Source organism: Oncorhynchus nerka, linkage group LG3 (genome assembly GCF_034236695.1).
Source record: "Oncorhynchus nerka isolate Pitt River linkage group LG3, Oner_Uvic_2.0, whole genome shotgun sequence".
Taxonomy (NCBI): domain Eukaryota; kingdom Metazoa; phylum Chordata; class Actinopteri; order Salmoniformes; family Salmonidae; genus Oncorhynchus; species Oncorhynchus nerka.
Window position 1 is genome coordinate 20,941,175 of NC_088398.1, and position 22,910 is coordinate 20,964,084.

At 43.1% G+C, this 22,910-nt stretch overlaps 1 protein-coding gene and 1 pseudogene across 2 annotated transcripts in view; both read right to left on the reverse strand.

The window, feature by feature from the left end:
* LOC115104226 (myotubularin-related protein 11-like) overlaps window positions 1-15,898 on the reverse strand; it is a 32,814-nt gene extending 16,916 nt beyond the window's left edge. The window contains exons 1-6 of one of the 2 annotated variants that reach the window (XM_029625530.2): window positions 15,425-15,898; window positions 14,637-14,720; window positions 7,925-7,994; window positions 2,098-2,234; window positions 1,788-1,857; window positions 1,412-1,551 (exon numbers count right to left, since the gene is read on the reverse strand). In XM_029625530.2, the coding sequence (XP_029481390.2) occupies window positions 1,412-1,551; window positions 1,788-1,857; window positions 2,098-2,234; window positions 7,925-7,988 (411 nt within the window). In that variant the 5' untranslated portion in view covers window positions 7,989-7,994; window positions 14,637-14,720; window positions 15,425-15,898. The remainder of the gene's footprint in view (window positions 1-1,411; window positions 1,552-1,787; window positions 1,858-2,097; window positions 2,235-7,924; window positions 7,995-14,636; window positions 14,721-15,424) is intronic. The other variant, XM_029625520.2, reaches the window with a different exon arrangement.
* A 1,768-nt stretch (window positions 15,899-17,666) lies between these two features.
* The window catches only part of LOC115104233 (OTU domain-containing protein 7B-like), a 35,917-nt pseudogene continuing 30,673 nt past the window's right edge, over window positions 17,667-22,910 (reverse strand).

Sequence of the window (22,910 nt, forward strand, 5' to 3'; positions counted from 1 at the left end):
GTGAGAGGTGCTACGGAACTTGCAGCACTCAGGGAGAAGGGGATTCGAATTATTATATTTAGCCCAAGAGCACAACAACCACTGGCTGCAAAAGGCATGGATTTCTTTAGGGGGCATTACGGCCACACAAAGGGGATGCCTCTGGGAAATTCTGGTGCTTGTCAAATTGAATGAGAGACTGATGAAGTGTGTACAGCCTGAGCAAAAAACAAAGCAGAGCTCATGCCTTTCAAGCAACATTTTTCAAATCATCATTAGAGTCGAGTCAGGTAGCCTTACAATTTTTAAAAATTCTAAATATATAGCCCAACATTTGTAGAACAACTGAAGTTAAATGAATAACTCTAAATTAGGCATATAAGAGTACCAATTTCTTTGTTAACCGCTCAACACAGAATAGCTGCATGTGCGCAGTTCCTCAAATAGTTTGGAGAAAATATCCTTTCTATTTTATTCAGCTTTGTTCAATTGTATTCTTCATACTATAAATTAATATAAATTAATGGCACGGAATTCTAAGCAACTATTGTCTGCTAAATGAACTAGCGTAGCCCACAGCCATATGGCATAGCCAGATCAGAACCTAACATAATACATGGATTTATTGTGAAGGAGTAGGCTATATTACATGGATTTATTAGACTTCATAAAATGTAGATGTATCAGTGGCTTGTAGGCTGTGTGGAAACCCGGAGTTGCTAAATGTGTTTATGTTAATTAACAGTAAATTACCGTGAAACGGCAGTTATTTGCTTGACAATCACTGGATGACTAAATTTCGTGACCTCCTCTGCCCTACTGCAGAGCGCTCAGGACTTCAGACTAGGGTGAAGGTTCACCTTCCAACAGGACAACGACCCTAAGCACATAGCCAAGACAACACAGGAGTATCTTCGGGACAAGTCTCTGAATGTCCTTGAGTGGCCCAGCCAGAGCCCGGACTTGAACCCGATCAAACATCTCTTGAGAGATCTGAAAATAGCTCTGCAGCGATGCTCCCCATCCAACCTGACAAAGCTTGAGAGGATCTGCAGACAAGAATGGGAGAAACTCCCCAAATACAGGTGCCAAGCTTGTAGTGTCATACCCAAGAAGACCAGAGTCTGTAATCGCTGCCAAAGCTGCTTCAACAAAGTACTGAGTAAAGGGTCTGAATACTTATGTAAATGTGATATTTCCATTTTAAAAACCTGGTTTTGCTTCGTCAATTCGGGGTATTGTGTGTAGATTGATGAGGAGTTTTAGAACAAGGCTGTAATGTAACAAAATGTGGAAAAAAAATCAAGGGGTCTGAATACTTTCTGAGTGCACTGTATACACGCCAGCACTCACTCACACACGCACACACACACACACACACACTCACATGCACACACACACACGCACACACACAAACACACAGACACACTACCTCCACAGCCTGTGTGTCGGGGGTGAGGCGGTCGAAGAGGAAGCAGAGAACACGCAGGTCCCGGCAGTACAACACCAGCTCCTCAGGAGTGAACTTCAGAGAGGAGCTGGCCGTCACCAGCTTGGTCCGGGATGGGCCCACTGCAGCACAGAGGTTGCACAACCATCTTACAGTCAAAACCCAGGTACACAGAACACAGTACACCACTGATGGTTCACAGCTAAAGCTTCCTGTGTCAAGCCCAGACTTGAATTGGGTTTAAGATATTACGATTGTTTATTATTTCATCATATTTTTTTTACAAGTACATCTCGTGGCTCTCATAGCACAAATGACTAGGCACTACAGCCTAGTAGAGTTGTAGAAGAAGCCTTACCAGCTACAACCTTCTCAATGGAGGCCAGGGCCACGTCATGATCCCCCAGGAGCACAGGGTCTGCGTTGTCCTACATAATGAGGGTTAGAGGGATGGTTCAAATATAGGTCAGTTTGTCTGATCAGGATTTTTTTACACCAATGAATGGATGGTCTGAAAACATTTTATATGATGTTGTTGATTGTGATGATGATGATTATGCCCACAAGCCTTCTTCTAGCAATACTAGGGCATCATTACTACTTTCCTACTACGATACCAGGTGAGCTGTCCTTCAACAGTCCATACTCAGAGCTAGTCCAGCACTCACGTCAGGTTTGGGGCTGTCCTGAGGCACAAAGGCTACTCTGAAGTGGGTACAGAAGAGAGTGCCAGACAGCCATCCACCCCCGTCCTTGGCAGTTAGCTTCTTCCTCACCAACACAGCCCTCTGCAGCACACACTCTCCTGGGAAACACAGACAGAGGGTTTAGGCTCTAGCTTACTGAATAGAATACAACAATTTTATTGTCCACAGAGGGTTTTAAATGTGCAAAAATATTGAAAACAATAAAAAAAGTAGACCATTTTAGAACATCATGAGGGTTTCATCGTCAAGACTGAGTATACCAAGGTAAAGTGATAAATTGTGCAAAATACCAGAATGATTGTGTGTTTGAGGGAAGGGAGATGGTAATGTTGAATGTTATGTATAACAGAAATGTGAATGAAAGTAAACTTCTGCATGAAGTTTATCAAGGGTCTGGGAGGTGCTATTTTCTCAGCTATGTCAGCCACTGAACGATTGAGTCAAACAGATGTAGTTGCCTGGCATCCGGGTCCAGCTTGGCATTCGCCTCATATTTCCGATCACATTGACATTTCACTTACACATGATAAAATACTGTGTGTGCAACGAATGTGATGACAGTTCTAGTGTACATAACATTTAGCTATGTTGTAAATAACAGCCCTTACATATAAGACATCTCTCATGTACTTTGATCTGCAATCACAATACATCAGCTTGTGATAAAATCAAAATCACTGAAAAGGTACTCACACTAATTTTCTCTCTAAAACGGCACGCAACATTCAACTCTCTGAATTAGTATCTATTTCTTTACCTTCATACAAATAGTTTAGCTCAGTCTGTCTACGTATCTATCGGTCTGTATCAAAATGGCAGCTGCTAATGTCTCAGTAGAGAAGGACCAATTCTCCTGTCCGATCAGGTCTGGATCTACTGAAAGATCCAGTGACTGCCTAGGGACACAGCTACTGTAAGGACCGTATTGAGAGCTACTGGGATCAGGATGATGAGAAGGTGGTCTACAGCAGCCCCCAGTGCAGACAGACCTTTATCCCAAGGCATTTTCTAAACAGAAAGACCATCCTGGCTGATATGGTGGAGAAACTGAACAGAGAATTCCAAAGTGTTTCCTTTTACGCTAGACCCGGAGATATGCATTGTGACGTCTGCCCGGGGAGAAACCACAAAGCGGATATTTCCTGTCTGGTGTGTATGGCCAGCTACTGTAGGACTGCCCTCCAGCATCACTATGAATCTTCTGCATCTAAGATAAACACACTAGTCAAAGCCTTGCCAAAACTGCAGGAGAAGGTCTGCTCTCGTCATAACAAACTGCTGGACGAGTACTTCGAAGAACAGCAATGTTTCTGTTATCTGCGTAGATGAACACAAAGGCCACGATAGAGTCTCAGCTGAAGCAGAAAGGAGTGTGAAAGAAATTCAGGTGAAAATACGGTGGGAAACATTCCAACTGAAGAGAAAAGAGAAGACATGGGAGATAGAAGAGCTCAGAGGAGCTACGGCGTCCCTCGAGAGCTCTGCACAGGCAGCAGCAGAGGACAGTGAGAGGAGGTTTACTGAGCCGATCCACTCCATTGAGAGAAGGTGCTCTGAGGTGAAGGAGTCGATCAGAGCCCAGGAGGAGGCTGAAGTGAGTCGGGTTGAACTGCTCCTGAAGAGACTGGGGCAGGAGGTGGGTAAGCTCTGGATAAGAGAAGCTGAGCTGGAACAACTCTCACAAAATATCAAATCTATTTCCTTCAGATGTATAAGGAACATTGTAACCCTGTCTCTGAAGATTTGCTGTGATTTTGGGGCGGTGAGGAAATCAGACACTTAACTCCAGAAAAAGTTGAAGAGCTACTAGAAGGGAGGGGTGGCGATAATACCATGGCAGTGAAAGCTGTCCAAATGCTAGTGCTACTCAAACATATTTAAAGCAAGTGAGGAATCATTCCGTCATCACAATTGTTGATATCAGTGCAAACATTGTCGCAAATACAAAAAGCAGCATGATAACAGAGGCATGTCTGTGTCAATTAATTCATTTTCCTATTTAGATTCATGGACAGTCCCTTGCCTTTTCTCACTGTAGTGTTTTGGCCTTAAATGAAGCTGCATGTATCAACGCCAGTCATATACTATATATACTACTTATATACTACTTCCATCTCAGTCTCCAACTTTATCGCATCAATATACTGTACTTATGTATCCTCATTACACTTCAGATGCATTTTCCAATCCAAATGCATGACTTCCCTTCTGGGCAGGGATGCATTGGTGCATATTTACAGAGCCTTTTTTATGTCAATAAAACTTGCAACTTAACCTGCTCTTGTCTAGTCTCATGGGATACAAGGCCAATATATTTTCCAGATTGATACAGCTCGGGCTCTACAGCTATCAATATTAGTCTATTACCATGTTATTACGCCATAAATGTGTTTAAATGCTTTGTTGGGAATGATGAATTTATGCAACATATTTTGAAATCGGTTTGTAATATTTTGTTCATGCTTGAAAAAAAAAATTAGATTCCAGAACTCTAAGAACAAAGCTTCCAAAAACAAGCACATTCACCCATACAGCTTTCTCACATCTAAAACACACTGAGCACACAGACACACCTTCTTTCACACAGCAGTGAGACAGCACATTTGTAATGCTCCCTGGCAGCAAAACAAAGCCTTTGCCAGCTAGACTTGGGTTTCCATGGCAACAGAGTCCAGGAGAGAGTAGAGGGGTAACATGGCCTTTTTGTCTCTTGCAAGGGAAGTGTTGGGCCAGACACCATCATAGTGGAGAGAATGTTTTAATTTTCAGTTTTTAGAACAATAAAAAGCATTTGGTGGGTTGTTAACAGGGCTGAATTCCTTCAAAACTAATTTTAAGGAACAACTGAATTCCTTCAAAATAACATTTAAGGAAAACAAAAAATTAATAAGTCAAAAACATAACTGCACAAAGCATACAATTTTTGGTACAGCTCAACCTCCTCAGATTAGACCTCAACCTCGGTTAAGAGAAGATTTTCAGGGATACCGAATTGCATAAAAAGAGAATAACAGGAAATCTTCATTTAACACATCAAATGCTTGTTTATCCTATAAGAAAGGGAAGTGTGGCTGTAATCACGGTCATCACAGCTAACACTCCAATACTTCGCCCATTGCGCAAGATTAACACCAAAGCCTGGCAAAAGCTACAAAGAAATCTTCAAAGGGTCCCTCAGCGAAGCCACAAGATCGTTGGGGTGTGTGAGCTGAAGACTGGAATCAAGCAAGGCACTGAGATTAGGCTACGTTTACGCCGATTTCGGTCTCACGACTCCGGATCAAAGTCACAAAACCTCAGCACAAGTATTCCCTTTCTAAAGTCTCGGACATATAGCTACAAATTAAACTCTTGAACCAGGCGCCCTATGGACAATTTAGGTTGTAAACACAAATGGGCCCTTGTTTCTAGGATTGCCTGTTAGTCTGTGGCCAATCAGGCTCAGTGAGATTCACATGCTCCTTTTAATGGCTCCGTGGGTGCAACAGTGTTGAAGACATTTCTCAGGCATTGTGGCTCACAGATGTGGGAGAGGGGACAGGAAGTGTCTGTTTCTGGTTTGAGATCTGGACTGGAGAGTCTGCAGGTAGTTTACATTCCCACAGCATGGGAAGCTGAGGATTGAGTCACTCAATACTCTGTATACAGTGAAGCTGTTTATGAGACGACACTGGTCATTTAACAGTTTAAACAGTTTTACTGTCGTCCTACAGAGTGCAGGCCCCACCCCCACCACACACACACAACTCTCAAGTGCCTTTGTCGCTCTCTCTTTCTAACCCTCTCTCGCACACAAAAACACATGTACACACAGACTCACATATGCACGCAGACAAACACATACACATGCACAGACACTTTCATGCAAACACACATAAACACTGGAAAATCCCCCCTGTGGCCATCTTTCTCTTTGTCCATTGGTGTTCTGCCAGTGGATTGAAAAACCTGAGAAATCGGCCAGAGAGAACACAGCTGCATGTGATATGAACCAAATGCTCCATTTTCAATTTCATTTGTGTCCAACCACATTTGTTCTCCATTTTGTTCCTATGTGTGTGCAGAGCAGACGTTTCTGACCCTCTATTAACCGATGGGAGAGAACAAGACAAATCGGTTGTACCAGAGCAGTGTCATGAGACGTCTGATGAAACAACACACAGCTTTGTTTTCCTGAATTTACAGGACGTTTTGGGGAATAGAAATGTATTCCCATTCAAAAATCCTATTCTCCCTAACCCTAAATATAACCCTAGCTTCAACCCCAAAACCTAGCACTTAAGCCTAAAATAGCATTTTAACTCAATTCAGGACATGAAAAAAGTTTTGACTTTTCAAAATGTTTCTTGTTTTCCTTGTGGTCGTGATAATGTAGGAAAACATGTATACACATGCACACACACACAGAATGCACAGAGCTCTTCGCTACTTCTTTAGGTAGTGTGCTATCCAAACTGAGCTCATAAAGCATACAATTGTATATTCTTCAGAGATATTGACCTGCTCTTCTCTTGGCACTCAGCAAGGCCAGCAGTGACAGTCCAATGCTTGACACCAACCCAAATCCTGTGTAACATAAGCACATGGATCAGGGGATTGTGGTTATGCTCTGAGGAGGGTCCTCAGAGGAGGGTCCTCAGGCCCCTCACATTCAAAAGGTACACGATCTATCTATCTATCCACCCAGAGCTGTTTGTGCTGCCCTGACCCATTCACCCCCTGGAGCCTGTTCTGGTTTCCCCTGTCCTGTGTCTGAGTGTTATCTGAGAATGTGATGAATGGCAAGCAGGGTTGTATAGTATACAGTACACTGAGGCCTGGGACTGTTCTGACCGTCTGTGGGATGCTGCAACGTGAGCCCTTTCACCCAGTTTGCTTCCACAGATTCCCCATTCCCCTGCGTGGTGCCTCTGAAAGTGTGTGTAGCACATTTTTCAGAGCCGAAAGTCAGTTTCCAACATGAGAGAATTCCTTTGCAGAAACTATGACAGTGTTTCCCATTCGAATGAAGCCTTTCTGCCTTAATGTGAGGCAGGTTTCCATGACCAGCTGTGTTTCAAATCTTCCATGACATAGAAAATTGGTCAGAGAAAGGGAAGAAGAGGGATGTGAGAGCCGGAGAGAAAGAAAGACAGACAGACAGACGGACGGACAGCATGTCACAGTCACACGATAAAAATAAAATAAAAACTCAGAATGGGACCATAGTGATCCTCAGACAGACTGGGAAAGTCTGGAAAGAATGAGATAAAAACAGTTTCTGAATCAGACAGAAAAAGTGAATGAAGTGGAAAGTGAGAGAGGAGGGACGGGGAGGGCTGTGTCTAGGTCAGCGGTACAAGGTGGAAGTGAGAGCTGAAAGTGAAAGGGACAAGGAAACACACACACTGCTCCCACAGAGGTGCTGTGAATAACTGCTGATATGAAACGGTAGAGATTAGCATGGCACTGGAGGGGCCCTGGCCTGCCAACATTCCTGTTGGAAAGCTCATGCCGCGCGGCGTGCTGCTGAAACTGAGATTATGACCAGGGGCAGAGGCCTACAGCACTGCTCTCCACAGCACACAGACACACTGTTCTCACAGAGGCTACATTACAGTAGCTTAGCACTAGGATTTAGTAAGAAAACAAGAGATATAGATGGGTGCAGTTTCAAAAGATGGACTTGCCTAAAGAGATGTGGCTGACACTGTTTTCAGACCCACATGTTATGATATGCGTATGGCTACTGTATTTCTGACATGGAAATAGCATCATATTCATCAGCGCTCTGCAGTCTGGGACTTACCTGGTAAGCAGCGCAGTCCAAACACATCTCTCCCCCGTGCGTTGACACCACTGTGACTCAGCATCCTCTCCTGCGGGGGGGGGGGGGGGGGGGAAACAGAAAACAGACCTGGTGTTATTACTGCAACCTTTCAAAAAATAATTAGAGAACAAACACTCATGTGATTTTGCTTCAACTCAAGATCTTCTTATTGACCACATTCCCCAAAACCATAGCCAATCCCACAATGCTCCATGTTGACTCTCAGTTTCCATGTTTTATTAGTTGTTTTGCTCTGTACTGTATGATTTGATGGGGTCTCGAAGTACTCCAGGCTGTTCTGCTAGCGGCATAATCCAATCCCATAGAACCACAGGTTGCTATTACCGGACTACTGGCTAGCTGCTAGAACATATGGGCCCATTTAGCCTGAGCTCCCACCCCCCACAGAAGACCATTTACACAGGGTAGAAATCACACAATGCACAAGACATAGGCCTAGGCATTGAAAAAGGAACTGTTTGTTCTGGTAATGACCACTCAGGTGGTCCAGTATAGAAACATGGAGATTGCTTTGGACTGAGGTCAAAGTATACAATGAATCTTTATGGTACTGACTGCTCACTCAGCAATTCTTCACTGCCTACAAGGCCGCTATTCACAACCATGTTACATTTTTGCGCCAGTTTAGTCACATATTTCTTGGTAGAACGAACTAAAAACAACTTACTATAATGTGTGACAAATACTCTTAGGCTACTATAACTCTTGTGACACACACAATGTAGTGGTGAAGTGAACTGCGTGCTAACATGCTAATGAAAACGTATGGCACTCTTCTGGTTAACTTTAGATTGACAGTGGCTAAAACCTCACGAGAGCGTTAAAACAAAGATAACCGTTGCTCCATCAAAAGGTTGTAAGTTCCACTCATTCATAGCGTAGCTGTTTGCCTTGTCTGTGAAACGCATATGCCCAACCGACCATATCAAGAGGCCTAAACTCACGAGCACTCCACTAACATTAGCATGATGCTAGCATCATTTGGTTTTCAGCTTCTTTCCCATCATCAAAACTCACAGCTTTTAAATTCTTGCCTCGGAAAGCAAGTGCCAATTCTCAAGTGAAGTCATGTGGTTAATCAATTTTCCAAATTCATTGGCTGCAGTTAGTGTGAGAGAAACCCCAACCCCAAACTGCCAACCCCCCCTAACAAATACCTCAGAAACGGGCTAACAATCCTTACTTTCTCAAAACAGAAGATGAAGTCCTGGGTCATACCAAGACATCCTGGACAGGGTTATTGTAACACCAATTTTATTGACTCAATCCTCCTCCCAAGACCTGAGTTAGCAGAAGGGAATGGTGGAAAAACAAGCCTGTTTTTAAATTACAAGGGAGAACAGTAAAACTTTACAAGGTTCTTGGTTTCTGCTTGCCAGCAGACCATTGTTCATTTTTGTTTTCATCTGGCTTTTCAAGTCATATGTTTATCCATTGTTTCAGCACCAATTCCCCATTTATAACTAAAACATTCTGCATTCCTTGCTCTTTTTCAGAACTTATTTAGATATTTAAATCTTGTTTTATTTTTTTTTTTTATCTGAAACTCAGATCCTTGTATCAACCAATATTAACAAACGCTGTGTCTGTGCCTTGGGGTTGTGTTATATTCCGAAAGTTCAGTAAACATATTTGGATTCCAACAGCAGAAATTCTCCAAACTGCTCCACCAGCTAAAACTACATTGGAGGCTGAGGAAGAATAGATCCCATCAAATAAACTACAACAAAATGTGTCATAACAGGAAGAGGAACTGCACGAGGCAAGTCAGTTAAGAACAAATTCTTATTTTCAACGAGGGTCTAGAAACAGTGGGTTAACTGCCTTGTTCAGGGGCAGAACAACAGATTTGTACTTTGTCAGCTCGGGGATTTGAACTTGCACCCTTTCCGTTCCATGCTCTAACCACTAGGCTACCTTGCCGCCCCAATAGGAGAGAAGGGCGAGGTGAAGTTGTCTAGATTAAAATGACTGGAATCCTAAATCAGTGAAGGAGAGGAAAAATCCCAAATTAGAGTCCCAAATCCAATTCACCCCCCAAAATGAATAACCACATGTCCAGGCTCTGTTTCTGCTGATGTTTCACTCCTTGACTCTGCCTTAAGTATCTGGCTTCTGCGTGTGTACTACTCAATCAACTCTTTCCCTCCCTCCCTTTCTCCTCAGGGAGTGCAGCCAAGGCCCATTGCAGTTTCCATTGCTCATGGCTTCCCCTTGCTACTGCGACCAGACTTCTTCTACAGAGGAGAACATACCTCCTCTGCCCTGAAATAGACCAAACTTTACCGGAGGGAGGAAAGTGGCAGTCCAACACCACATAAACCTCACACTGTAGGGTTGAACAACGTCCCTCGCCAACAAGCACAACAAGGGGCCTGTGTGTAGCTCTGGTAGTTACATTTTTACTAGTTAGATCATTACAACACATTGTTTTAACATGTGGTGCTGCTGTAGAGGGAGGTTAGCCTGTCGGTTCATGTGGTATTGTCAATTATCAATAAGCAGGTTTATGGCATTGTCGTAGGGGCTCTAAAAATATAAACAAGGATGTGGGGTCTTTTCTCTAATCATGGATTCACTTTGAAGTGTTTTTACCTCTTGCCCCATTTGGAGCAACCCCTGAAACATAAACCAGACAAAAGTCGTCCTGAAACCCAAAACCGTTTCTGTCTAGCCGTGAGTCGTGGCTTTGCTTTAATGCCGCCTCTTTCTTCTGCTTTCAAGGAGCATCTACGACAGTGCAATACATTTCCTACAACATAGTCACATCACACACTTTATTATACAGAGAGAACAAAACCCCAAAGACAAAACAACGAAAGAGAACCCACAATGGAATAGACTACTGAGAATTCCACCTCGGAATGTACAACAAACAAGGAAGGAAAGTGATTTAAACATATAGGAGAAAATATGAATGTTTTTAATGAATCGTGAATTCATATGCCATTATCCACTTGCCCTGCTTCAAATGCAGCTTTGAACCACTAGCTTACTCTACAGCCTGCAGAAGCAGTACTATAACTCTCCCTGTGGAATCTAATGTGCCCACTACCCTCCATATAAATTAAGGTAGAGGGACTATTTGTCGTACAGTGAGGGAAAAAAGTATTTGATCCCCTGCTGATTTTGTATGTTTGCCCACTGACAAAGAAATGATCCGTCAATAATTTTAATGGTAGGTTTATTTGAACAGTGAGAGACAGGATAACAAATCAAATCCAGAAAAACGCATGTCAAAAATGTTATAAATTGATTTGCATTTTAATGAGGGAAATAAGTATTCGACCCCCTCTCAACCAGAAAGACTTCTGGCTCCCAGGTGTCTTTTATACAGGTAACGAGCTGAGATTAGGAGCACTCCCTTTAAGAGTGTGCTCCTAATCTCAGCTTGTTACCTGTATAAAAGACACCTGTCCACAGAAGCAATCAATCAATCAGATTACAAACTCTCCACCATGGCCAAGACCAAAGAGCTCTCCAAGGATGTCAGGGACAAGATTGTAGACCTACTACACAAGGCTGGAATGGGCTACAAGACCATCGCCAAGCATCTTGGTGAGTAGGTGACAACAGTTGGTGCGATTATAGGCAAATGGAAGAAACACAAAATAACTGTCAATCTCCCTCGGCCTGGGGCTTCATGCAAGATGTCACCTCGTGGAGTTGCAATGATCATGAGAATGGTGAGGAATCAGCCCAGAACTACATGGGAGGATCTTGTCAATGATCTCAAGGCAGCTGGGACCATAGTCACCTAGAAAACAATTGGTAACACACTACGCCGTGAAGGACTGAAATCCTGCAGCGCCCGCAAGGTCCCCCTGCTCAAGAAAGCACATATACATGCCCGTCTGAAGTTTGCCAATGAACATCTGAATGATTCAGAGGACAACTTGGTGAAAGTGTTGTGGTCAGATGAGACCAAAATTGAGCTTTTTGGCATCAACTCAACTCACAGTGTTTGGAGGAGGAGGAATGCTGCCTATGACCCCAAGAACACCATCCCCACCGTCAAACATGGAGGTGGAAACATTATGCTTTGCGGGTGTTTTTCTGCTAAGGTGACAGGACAAATTCACCGCATCAAAGGGACGATGGACGGGGCCATGTACCGTCAAATCTTGGGTGAGAACCTCCTTCCCTCAGCCAGGGCATTGAAAATGGGTCGTGGATGGGTATTCCAGCATGACAATGACCCATAACACACAGCCAAGGCAACAAAAGAGTGGCTCGAGAAGAAGCACATTAAGGTCCTGGAGTGGCCTAGCCAGTCTCCAGACCTTAATCCCATAGAAAATCTGTGGAGGGAGCTGAAGGTTCGAGTTGCCAAACGTCAGCCTCGAAACCTTAATGACTTGGAGAAGATCTGCAAAGAGGAGTGGGACAAAATCACACCTGAGATGTGTGCAAATCTGGTGGCCAACTACAAGAAATGCCAGACCTCTGTGATTTCCAACAAGGGTTTTGCCACCAAGTACTAAGTCATGTTTTGCAGGGGATCAAATACTTATTTCCCTCATTAAAATGCAAATCAATTTATAACATTTTTGACATGCGTTTTTCTGGATTTTGTTGTTGTTATTCTGTCTCTCACTGTTCAAATAAACCTACCATTAAAATTATAGACTGATCATTTCTTTGTCAGTGGGCAAACGTACAAAATCAGCAGGGGATCAAATACTTTTATCCCCTCACTGTAATGCCTATGGTGTCTTGGCCTTATATCATTATAACGACCTCCGTATAGACTTGGTCTGCAACAATCACTCGTTAACTGCCCTTAACGATAGTCGAAATGAGTTGTTCATGGTGGGACATTTTGTATTCTAATCCTCTTCTATATCCCTCTCCATTCAACTGTGTATAACCTAGTCCGAAGTAAACGTTGTAAGTTTGTCGTGTTTGTATAGGGTGTGTGTCAGTTTGTACGTTGCTTAAGTTTGTCTATTTGTCACTGTGCATGTGCATGTGTCAGTATGTTGCTTAAGTTTGTCTATTTGTCTTGTTTAACAAAAATGTTTGAACTCATGTTTTAAACTCTTGTTTAACATGTGTGCAACTCATAAACATACAACTCCCACATTGGGTGTTGCCCAAAACAATCTAGACACTTAAAATGGACAGAAATAGGCTACTATCCTTGTTTTACGCTTTCCCTGGGGGATAGCAGTATCGGTTAATAATCACCCAATGGACGATCAATACACCCTTGAAGACAAGCCTACATCATGTTTACTAATGAGAGGCGGCATTGTTTTTGTTCAGTTTCTGCATGGGAAGCACCGCCAGTTCCATAGCTTGTTTCAGGATCTGAGGTCTTGGCCCTATGGGACTGGGTGTGTGTGAATACCATTTTGGCTCTCTTTTATGAGCCCTCCTGGATCTCTAGCCACTCTGAATAGAGCTGAGCCCCGCCTCTTACATTTTCACTACTGTGGCACTTGCATTGTGTTGTGTGGCTGACTGACTGCTTCCAGATTCCAGCCCATAGACGTATGTTCTAGCTAGCCGAGGAGCCAGCATGTGAACAATTCAGGGTAGGGGAAAGACAGTGTGAGAAAACAACCAGCCTGGAGTGTAATTATGAAAAGTAACATGCAAACCTCCTTATAACCCAATCAGTCTGCATGTGATGTGAAATGAATGGCAGAACTTTTCTTAACCTTATGTAATTTCTCAATGGTAACTAATTTGGTATTACTGTAAATAGCCTACATACAAGTTACAACACTATTCCACAAATGTAATTTAGTTCAGTATTGGGGTGCTGTAGCCTACTTACTAAATACAAAATGAGAGCGACAAAGGTTTCAGGTCCATAGACAACTCATTCCTCATTTCTATTCAGTGCGTTTCTAAACCTCAACACGTCAGTGGAAGTGAAACCAGAATGTGGAGGTGTATAATTTTCAGGACATCACCATGTGTTTCTCTACAGCCACATTGCAAACGTCTATTTAAGATGGCTAAAATAAACTTCCGTCTCTGATAGGCACTTATATTCATAATCAAATTCAAAACATCCTGCTCCTCAGGCTGTCGTTTCCATGGCAACGGCAAGATGTTGCACTAATCACCACCAACTCCACGTGAGCAGAAATGCCTGAGGTTGGAGTTGAGGCATCTTTTATTGTTTCCCCCTGCGGCTTCTCAAAATAACCATGGAGGAAGAGCTAAGCAGCACAGGGCGCACGAGCATAACATTTACAATTCCAAAGAATATCTAGGCTATGACATAAACCATCACTGTAATAATCAGTCCACCCATTTTCCCCAAGGTTCTTCGATTTAAATTGGTTTTAATTGTATTGGGCTCATAGACATGTCCCTCGCCCCGAATGTGCTCACATAGACACAGTCTTCCATGTAATGACGTCCAAAACTGTTGTCTCTCTTGTAAAGAAGGCAGCGATGCAGATTTACCAAGACTTCTCCAAAGACGGGCGTGACAAAGCACGTTGACTGCCAAACTGTAGGTAAAAGGTTGATCCCTCTGTGGTGGTATAACAGAGTTGAAGGCATCAACAGTGTAGACAGACCCATCCAGAGCTACACCACAATGTGTAGTGTGCAACAACAAAGGCCACAACACATGAAAGATCTCAGAAATGAATGTTAAGAAACCACAGGGCTCTCTGCGGTTCATTATATATATATACACACACACCTTTAGTGATACACTGTGTGATGATAGCAGCTTCCTGGATGATTGCTTCCTGGCCACCCAAGCTTAGAATCACATGAGGTGCTGCTGAAAAGTAGTTATGAGTGGTTTAAGAAAACAGGCATCGCTCTATGCATGATGATCCAAGGTCTTAGATATATAGCCTAATCGCACTTGCTGAAGTAAATTCATATTCCCACATCTCATTCTTCTCATATAATACTGTACAGTATGCAACTGTACACTATGTGCCTGTAGTGTTTAAGTTTTGGTTTAGTCCATCAGCTCCAAAAAAATGGACATTCATAGCACATGCCATCATTTGGTATGGATAATAATTCATACAATCCAAGAAGGCAAAACTCAGTGCACACGTGCTGCCTGCCTCTACCATCTAGAAACATTGTACATAAAACAAAGAATGCTACGATGAACAGCTTGTATTTGTTGCTACATAAAAGGAAAACAACTCCCTCAGTCGCAGACAGTAAGAATAAAAGGCATTCTGTATGTGGAATGTAGGTTTCCACAAGTAATACAGTCTTAAAATGTTTCATAGAATTCGATACAACGTGTCCAACTAATTCGACAATGTAACTAACCATTCTGAACAGCAAAATATCTAGGTGGAATCTACACTCTACCTCTGTGTATATAGTCCACCAATGATCGAACAAAGTATTTCAGTTTATTATTCTCATTGGTACCTAAAAAGTTAAGCCAGGGCAAGCTACATTTCAGGATATGAAGAAAATGAAACAGAATATTAAAACATTGCGTCGAAAGCCTACCTTTATATCTGGAACCATTTGTCTCACTTTGAACGTGGTTTTGGATCCCGTTAACATTTTGACGTCCAATATCCAACTCTCTCGGCACGAACTACAGAAAGTAAGCTATCAGACTTTAGTTAATTTACGTTTTTTTTCCGATGGCGAGAAGAAAAATACCTTTAATCGCTCCATGTCTTTTCCAGGAAAACATAAGAAACGGTCCACTTTCTTCGAATGTCAGCGAGTCCATGCATCACCGGTTTCGAGAACAGATGTGGTCTCTGAATTACAAACTAATTTAGTTTCTTTCACGTTTATCATTGGCGAAAGCATCCATGTCTGTACGCTACTGTGTAGAGCACGCCCCGCATAAATGTACCGCCTGTCAGGAATATTTGCTTATAGGTTGTCAGTCACTGGTAAGGGGATGAAATGTATACCTCTGCTTGTCCCTTTTGCGTTCCATTTGTTGTTTCCCCTCACCATAGTTAAAACGACACACACCAGTGAAAAAAGCAAGTGCAGTAGAGCCTCTTAAAGGGCCAGCAGTGTAAAAAGCATCTAATAGGAATCCATTTTTTTGTTTTATCAGTAGTTTGTTCTTCACTAATGGTCCTGCAAATTAAGCCACAAGGTGTGCATGTTCCGTTCCTTCCTGCACTGTGGTAACACCTTATTCAGGTAATTAAGGTCTTGGTTAGTTGAATGAGGTGTCAAGAGCACTGGGACTAAAGCAGTTCAGTTCTTCAGGACTATGAAGAACGCAGTGGTGACATTTTGAATTTGGGGTTTAGGAAAGGTGACCGTATGTAGAGCTTTTGAAGTAAGCCTAGTTTTATGGAAATGGTGATGGTTCAAATGGGCCAATTAATAAGTTGTGGAATACAGGCCTATACACAGATGCACATATATTTCTAAATACAAGTGTTTTGCCTCCAATGCTACATTGTCATTTGTAATTGACAAACTGATTCGCTGAAATGTCGAAAACCACCTGAAATAAAAACGTGATATCATAGACAATCAGTCTAGTCCCATTAACTCATATAGATACTTCACATCAGCCGCATTATAACATTTTACAGGATCATACATGCTTGTAAAATAGTTGTAAATCATTATACCCATGTTACTAATGCAGAATGAGTTGGATGCTGCATTTGTAGTATTCTGTAAAATGGCATTGTCACTAAGTGTTCAACTTCTCGCCTACCTTGAGAATTTCAAACAAGAATGGAAGCAACGATGTAAACATAAGAAAAAGCCAAGAGGATGACTAAGCTTAAAGAGCACAGAAGCAATAAAAACAATACTTCAAAATCTACATAAATTACCAGTAGTTTCAACCAGCATACAACTACATACAAAATAAAAGCCCTACATTTAAAAAAAAAAAGGTACCCATCTGTAGGCGTTAGTCTTATTAGTCTTAACAAAGGCAAGTGATGGATGAGTGATACAGTACCTGCAGTTGATCCTTTGATAAATGGCTGCTCTGTCATCGGAACTGACAATGTAGAAAGGTAGTACTGCAGTAATGCAGACAGATGCTATTGGAAGAATATTCCAGCGGGAATGTACTGCATAAATTCCTTTCGATGAGCAAATAGAAATTCCAAATGGATGAAGTACAGTCTGTCCCTCCTAACAGCCAGGTGGGGAGACCGTGTCCTTGTGATCGAGCTATAAATCCAAACCTCGTTCGACCACATGGGACCCTATTCAATATTAAATAAGGGTCTCCAATTTCTCTAATACAGAACAGCTTCAGACAGTGTCGGCTGCATCATCTGGGTGAAAGTTACTTCTAATGTGTAACGCTGTGATAAGTTGTTTCTAATATGTAAAAACATCTTTTGCTGTTAAGTCTCTCTTGCATGGTTGATTTGAGTGTTTCAACACAACTGATAATTGGACAATATAATCCAATAGTTTTACATTTATATCCACTGGCTGGCATTAGATGTTAGAGTCAATTTGTACATAGATTAATCTACAATGTAATCTCAGTTAACCCAGAACTAAAATCTGTTGTCATTTGGTCAAAAAAAAAAAAAAATCAACGGTGTCACAATTACATCATCCTTAGATCAAGATAATACCAATTCTCACCTTTCATCCAACATTATTGTACATCCAATGAGCACATTGAAAAACAGAATCCCTTTTCTGTACATCTCTGGAATACCTACCATACATTTGTAAATCCCCCCCCCCCCCAAAAGTCAAAAACAGTAAAACGTTTGGGATTTCCACCATGTTGTTGAAATACAATGAGAATTTATTCAAACAGTGCAACAAAAAAAAAAAATGTTAAAAATTAAATCAGATGTTCTTTCCATCCAGATTGCACTGTCACAGCCTCTCCTCTCCAAACATGAAAAGATGAAATAAAAAAATCAGCTCAAAATAATGCACAAATTTGGTTAAATGGATAGTCATTTACATGCAACAGTTCCAGTCCCATGCAACTAAAGTATCCCATGTTCATGTTGCTGATGACTATTCTGTCCCATAGAAATGAGAGAAAATGTACAATAGAAAAATAATGGGTCAGTTACTTAGTAAAACAAATTCAAAGCCATCTTATTCCGAGAGAGAGGGATTGCAGCAAGAGTATAGGTTGAAAACACCAACAATCAACTATTGAATCATTGCTGTAATGTGTTAGCATTGCATGGCTTGGTGGTGAGAAAAAAAAAGAAAATTAAAATTAAAATACAAACAAATAAAAGCCAGTCTGCTTGACACGTAAGAAAGAACATACTAAACGTTTCTCAACTAAACATTCCAAAAGGAAGCTTCTGGAAAAAAAAGATTCTCACTATAAATATATATTCTCAAATCATATCGTCAGGTCAGCAAGAAGGAAACTAGTTTGCTAATGAGAAACCTTTGAGTTTAGGAGGCTCTTTTGTGATCAACCTTGACAGCCAAACTGTCCATTTTGGTGAATACTGACTCCTCCATAAACCCAGGTTATAAGCTTATCTTCCACTAATTTTAGCATCCGTCAATATAGATTTAAAAACATTGTAAAACTTTGGGTTTACAAAAATAACTTGAACATATACAACCTCAGTCATTTGTTTTTTATACAAAAATGTTTGCAGTCTAAGTCAAATGTTCAAGATGTTGTCTGTAAGCCATCCAATTGTTAAAAAAAAAAAAAATGTTGATGTAAGCAAATATTATTACATTGGAAGGAGAGGAGAAAGCACGCATAAACCCATTTCTTAGTTAGCCATCATCTTGTCATTAAAGATGACCTGTTTGTGCCTTATGAGCTGCAATTTTTTGTTGCAAAATGGTTTCATACAGTGTAAGCGCACAAACACGCGCACCCCCCCCCCCCCCCCCCCCCACACACACACACACACACGTCACACAGAAATATTGTTTGGGATATAGCTTAATGGTATTGTGGGGAATGGTTGGTTCCAATTCAAGATGCACATGCCACCTCAAAGTCACGGAGCATTCCCTTGAAGGGTGACTATTTTGAGCCGCATGTTTGAACTGCCTCTCAAAAGACAAATGTTACTTAAAAAGAGTCCCTCAAACACTTGGCAAATTTTATTTTTTTAAATAAACTCAAATCTTAGTACCCATAAATTGTTCTCTTTTGTATTTTTGGTTAAGTCGAGCATGGAAACTTCCAGGAACATTGAATACAAATACAAGAGCGCCATCCATTGGGCAAGGCAGTGAATTGCATACAGATTATTCTCTCGCTATTGTGCTTCAAGTGAAAAGACGTTTATAGAGTCAGGAAGATTAGTCTTCCTCATGATTTTACATGGCTCATTGGTAATAACACAGCTTGGATGAGAAAGTGTTAATACATTGGTGATGAGAAAAACAAATCAATTCCTAATCTGCAAATCATTGAGTGTAACACGAGACCAAAACGGTATCTAAAAAATGTGATATGTTCCAAACTCCAGAATTATTATTTATTTATATTTTACATTTGATCTCTAAATCACTTTGTTATGATCTTCGAACATGACTCCATGTCTGGGTGCAAAATGAAAATATTTAAAAACAGGGGCTTTACACTGAGTAGGGTACAAAAATACCAGAAGAGAAACTGCAGCAAAAACGAGTATTGTACACCTGATGCACATTTTGTAAAACATACAAACAAGATTGTAATGCCACAAGGACAAGAGACTGAAAAAGGCAACTAGGAAATAGAGTTAAACCACAACACTGGCACCAAAAAGCTGTTCCCATGGTAACTGAATCCTTAGCCAAGGGGTTCTAGCCCATGCATCTGCCTTCCTGCAAGTAGAGGTGCAGTGTCTACAGTTCTGACATGACCTAAGGACAACATAACAGTCAGATACCTTCAAAACAGTAACAAAATGTCTACGGACATTAGGAAAGTGCTTGAATTTGTGCAGAGAGGTTAAGCGACGGGGGTCAGTCACTTGTTTGGAATCAACACAATGCCCTCAATTAGGACTTGAAGGGGAGTTGGGTTAAATAATCCAACTTGTTTTTAATCGTATCAATGGGGTGTCCATGTCAGGAATTTGGAGTTTGCCATAAGTAGGTATTCACAAAAAGTTATTCATATTTAGACTAAAGTAACACAGCCCTATGGACAAGATTCCATAAAATACCTGTTACCTTTCTCAGCCACAAGAGAAGCAGAGTTACAATGGACAGTGTCTTTTTCAACCAAAATGTGAACGTTCATCAGTTTAGCATGTACTGATTACCTTGAGGTCTTGAGCTGAAAATGCGAGGGGAGTTGGTTTTGAATGCCGGTTTAGTAGTGTTGGATGACCATAAATGTACCAGCATATTATTGAAATGCCTCATTTTCATGATGGATATAAAATGACAAAAACAAGCCAGGAACAGTAAGATTCTAGCAACCTTATTAAAAACTGTATATTAGCCATTCGGGAATATCTACCACTATAATTGATACTGGGAGACATCTAAAAATGGTAGATGTATAAAAATGGACTTGACTGACATCTGGACACAGTGGTGAATTTAGATTGGATGGCTACTTTGCCATAAAAGGCATCTTAAGGGTGGATAGGACTATCTGTTTTGCTTGTTATATTTGAGATGAACTTGAATAGAGGTCTGTTGCATTCTGGAACATTAGCAGCACCATTGAAGCCAGAACAGCAACCACTGTAACATAATACTGTAGTTTCAATTTGCATTACAAGAGCGAGGACCAACGCAAAAGAAACCCAACTACTCATCAGGAAAGAGCACTGTTCATTCCCAAGTCATACATGAGCACCCGGTAACAGTAATGCCCTGGGCTAGTCTGTCTGCATACATCTCTAACCCTCTGGTTGAAAAGACTAACAAGACATTGAAGGGTTGATTCGTATGTTAATACCACCAATTTACAGGGCCAAATACAGGTCGTCTCCACATATGGAGAAGAGTGATAATCAAGAAGTTTCTGGTTGTGCTTGTGCAGTGTTAGTTTGTGTGTGTAATGTGAATGTCAGTGTGCGTGTATCGCCTGCCGTATACATTCTCTCCACCAGGAGGACACAGCTGCAAGGCGACAAGGGGACAAAGTGGAGGAGAGCCTGCAGTTCTCACTCACACACACACACACACACACACACACACACACACACACATACAGCCTGCATAAGAGCCACAACAAATGTAAGAGATGTGCACAGTCCTATTGTCTAAAGCTCGCCGCAGCCACAGCCCCTTTCTCTCCAGTCTCTGAAGTCACTGCACTGATCCTGTCCAGGACGCTCTCCACACACAGTGTTGCCTTTAGAGAAGGAAGTGATGCGATAAGAGGGCCAGGCTCTGTATCGTCCTATAGCAAGAAACCTCATCCATCAGTTTCCTTGTGGTTGGTGGCCACAAAGCCAGTTCTGGTCAGTCCATCTGTTCAGAACCTGTGGATGGCTGGCTCCGTCCTCTTCAGCTCCTCTCGGTAGCAGCAGGAGCAGTAGTTGCCCGTCTCGGGGTGTCCATAGTAGTTGCAGCTGGGCGTCCGGCAGCGGCTGGACAGGCCTCCTGCGCTGCCCAGGGAGTAGTGTCTGACCGGGAGAGGCCCGCTGCGAGGAACATCCAGGGCAGCGCGCAAGTCCCGGAATCCGTTAGTGTAGCCCCCGCCTACAGGCTCTGAGGTGGGGTAGTCTGGAGGGTCGTGCTCGGGGAGGTATGAGGGTGCGAAAGAGGGGATGAGGCGAAAGGGGCTGAGGGGTACCGGTGCCTGCGGGGGGTGGTACTGGGGGTGAGGGGGCCCTGCGCCATGGGGCAGTGGCGGGGGAGGGTGGCATAGGAAGGCAGCCCGGGATAAGACGAGGCTGGGGAGCCACCTGCAAGCTGGCGCCGCGTCTCCATGTAGCCGTGCATGTGTGGGTGCTGAGTGAGTGGGGCCGGGGAGGGCGGCTGATCCATGAAGGTTGGCCGGGGGATGGGCACCACGCCGGAGTAGAGTGAGGGGTTGAATGAGGACGACTTGAGGTGGCTGAAGTTGGGAGGTGAGCTCTCAGCCGGCTCCTCTTTCGGTTCATAGGTGTGGTAGCCCACCTCTGTGCCTGCCGTTGCCTCCTTCTTGGGCTGCTGGATGCCGTTGGTGCTTCCTTTCCGCTCTGCCTCTCTCCGCTGCTGCTCCTGCTCTACCCGGAAGCGCTCCTCAGCATCAGACAGGTAGCGCTGGATCATCTCCTCCTGGAAGGGCTGGCGGTTGCTGGTGATGAGCAGGCCAGCGAAGATGAACTTCCTCTCGCCCTGCATGGCCGCCCGCAGGATGCTCAGGCTCGCCTTCACGTCGGCACTGTACTTATACGGGTCACTCTCGCTGCTGCCACCGCCCGTGCCATTCTGACGCTCACTGCCCGACGACGGCGAGCCCTTCCCAGAGTCCTCAGAGGCGTGGGCCGAAGGCGAGCTGTCCTTGCTGCCCTTCCGCCCCCTCAGCGAACTTTTCTTCTTCTCTGTGCCCTCCTGCTTGGCCCCGCCACCTCCTGCATTCTTCCCAGTCATCAGCCCGCCCACGTTCTTTTTAAGCTTGCTGCCCAGGCTCTTGCCAAAGCTGCCCAGCTTGTTGGCCACAGAGTCAGCCCTTTTCTTGTCTTTGTCTTTCTCCTTCTTGGGCTTTTCCTTTCCCCCCGTACCCGTCGTCAATGTTGCCGAGCTGTTACTGGACGAGCTGGAGGAGGAGGAGCTGTTCTTAGTCGACACACCTCCACCTGCGCTGGCAGCCCCTGCTGTCGTCATTGCCTCACCGTTGGAGCTGCTGCTGACCGACTCCTTGTCGGATTCTCCTGAGTCGGGAGGGGTGCGGGCGTCCTCTCCTGCAGAGGCGGTGGGGGACTCGGGCTGAGCCAAAGGTGCCTGCTGAAAGAACAGACACACCGATGATGAATTATAGAGAAATAAAAAAGAAACAGGGAGCGGGTGTGAGTGTGTGATGCAGAGAGCAACAGAGAGATTAAGAGCAGGAGTGAGAGGTGCAGATGACTCGGTTCAGAAAGCTTCTTTACCA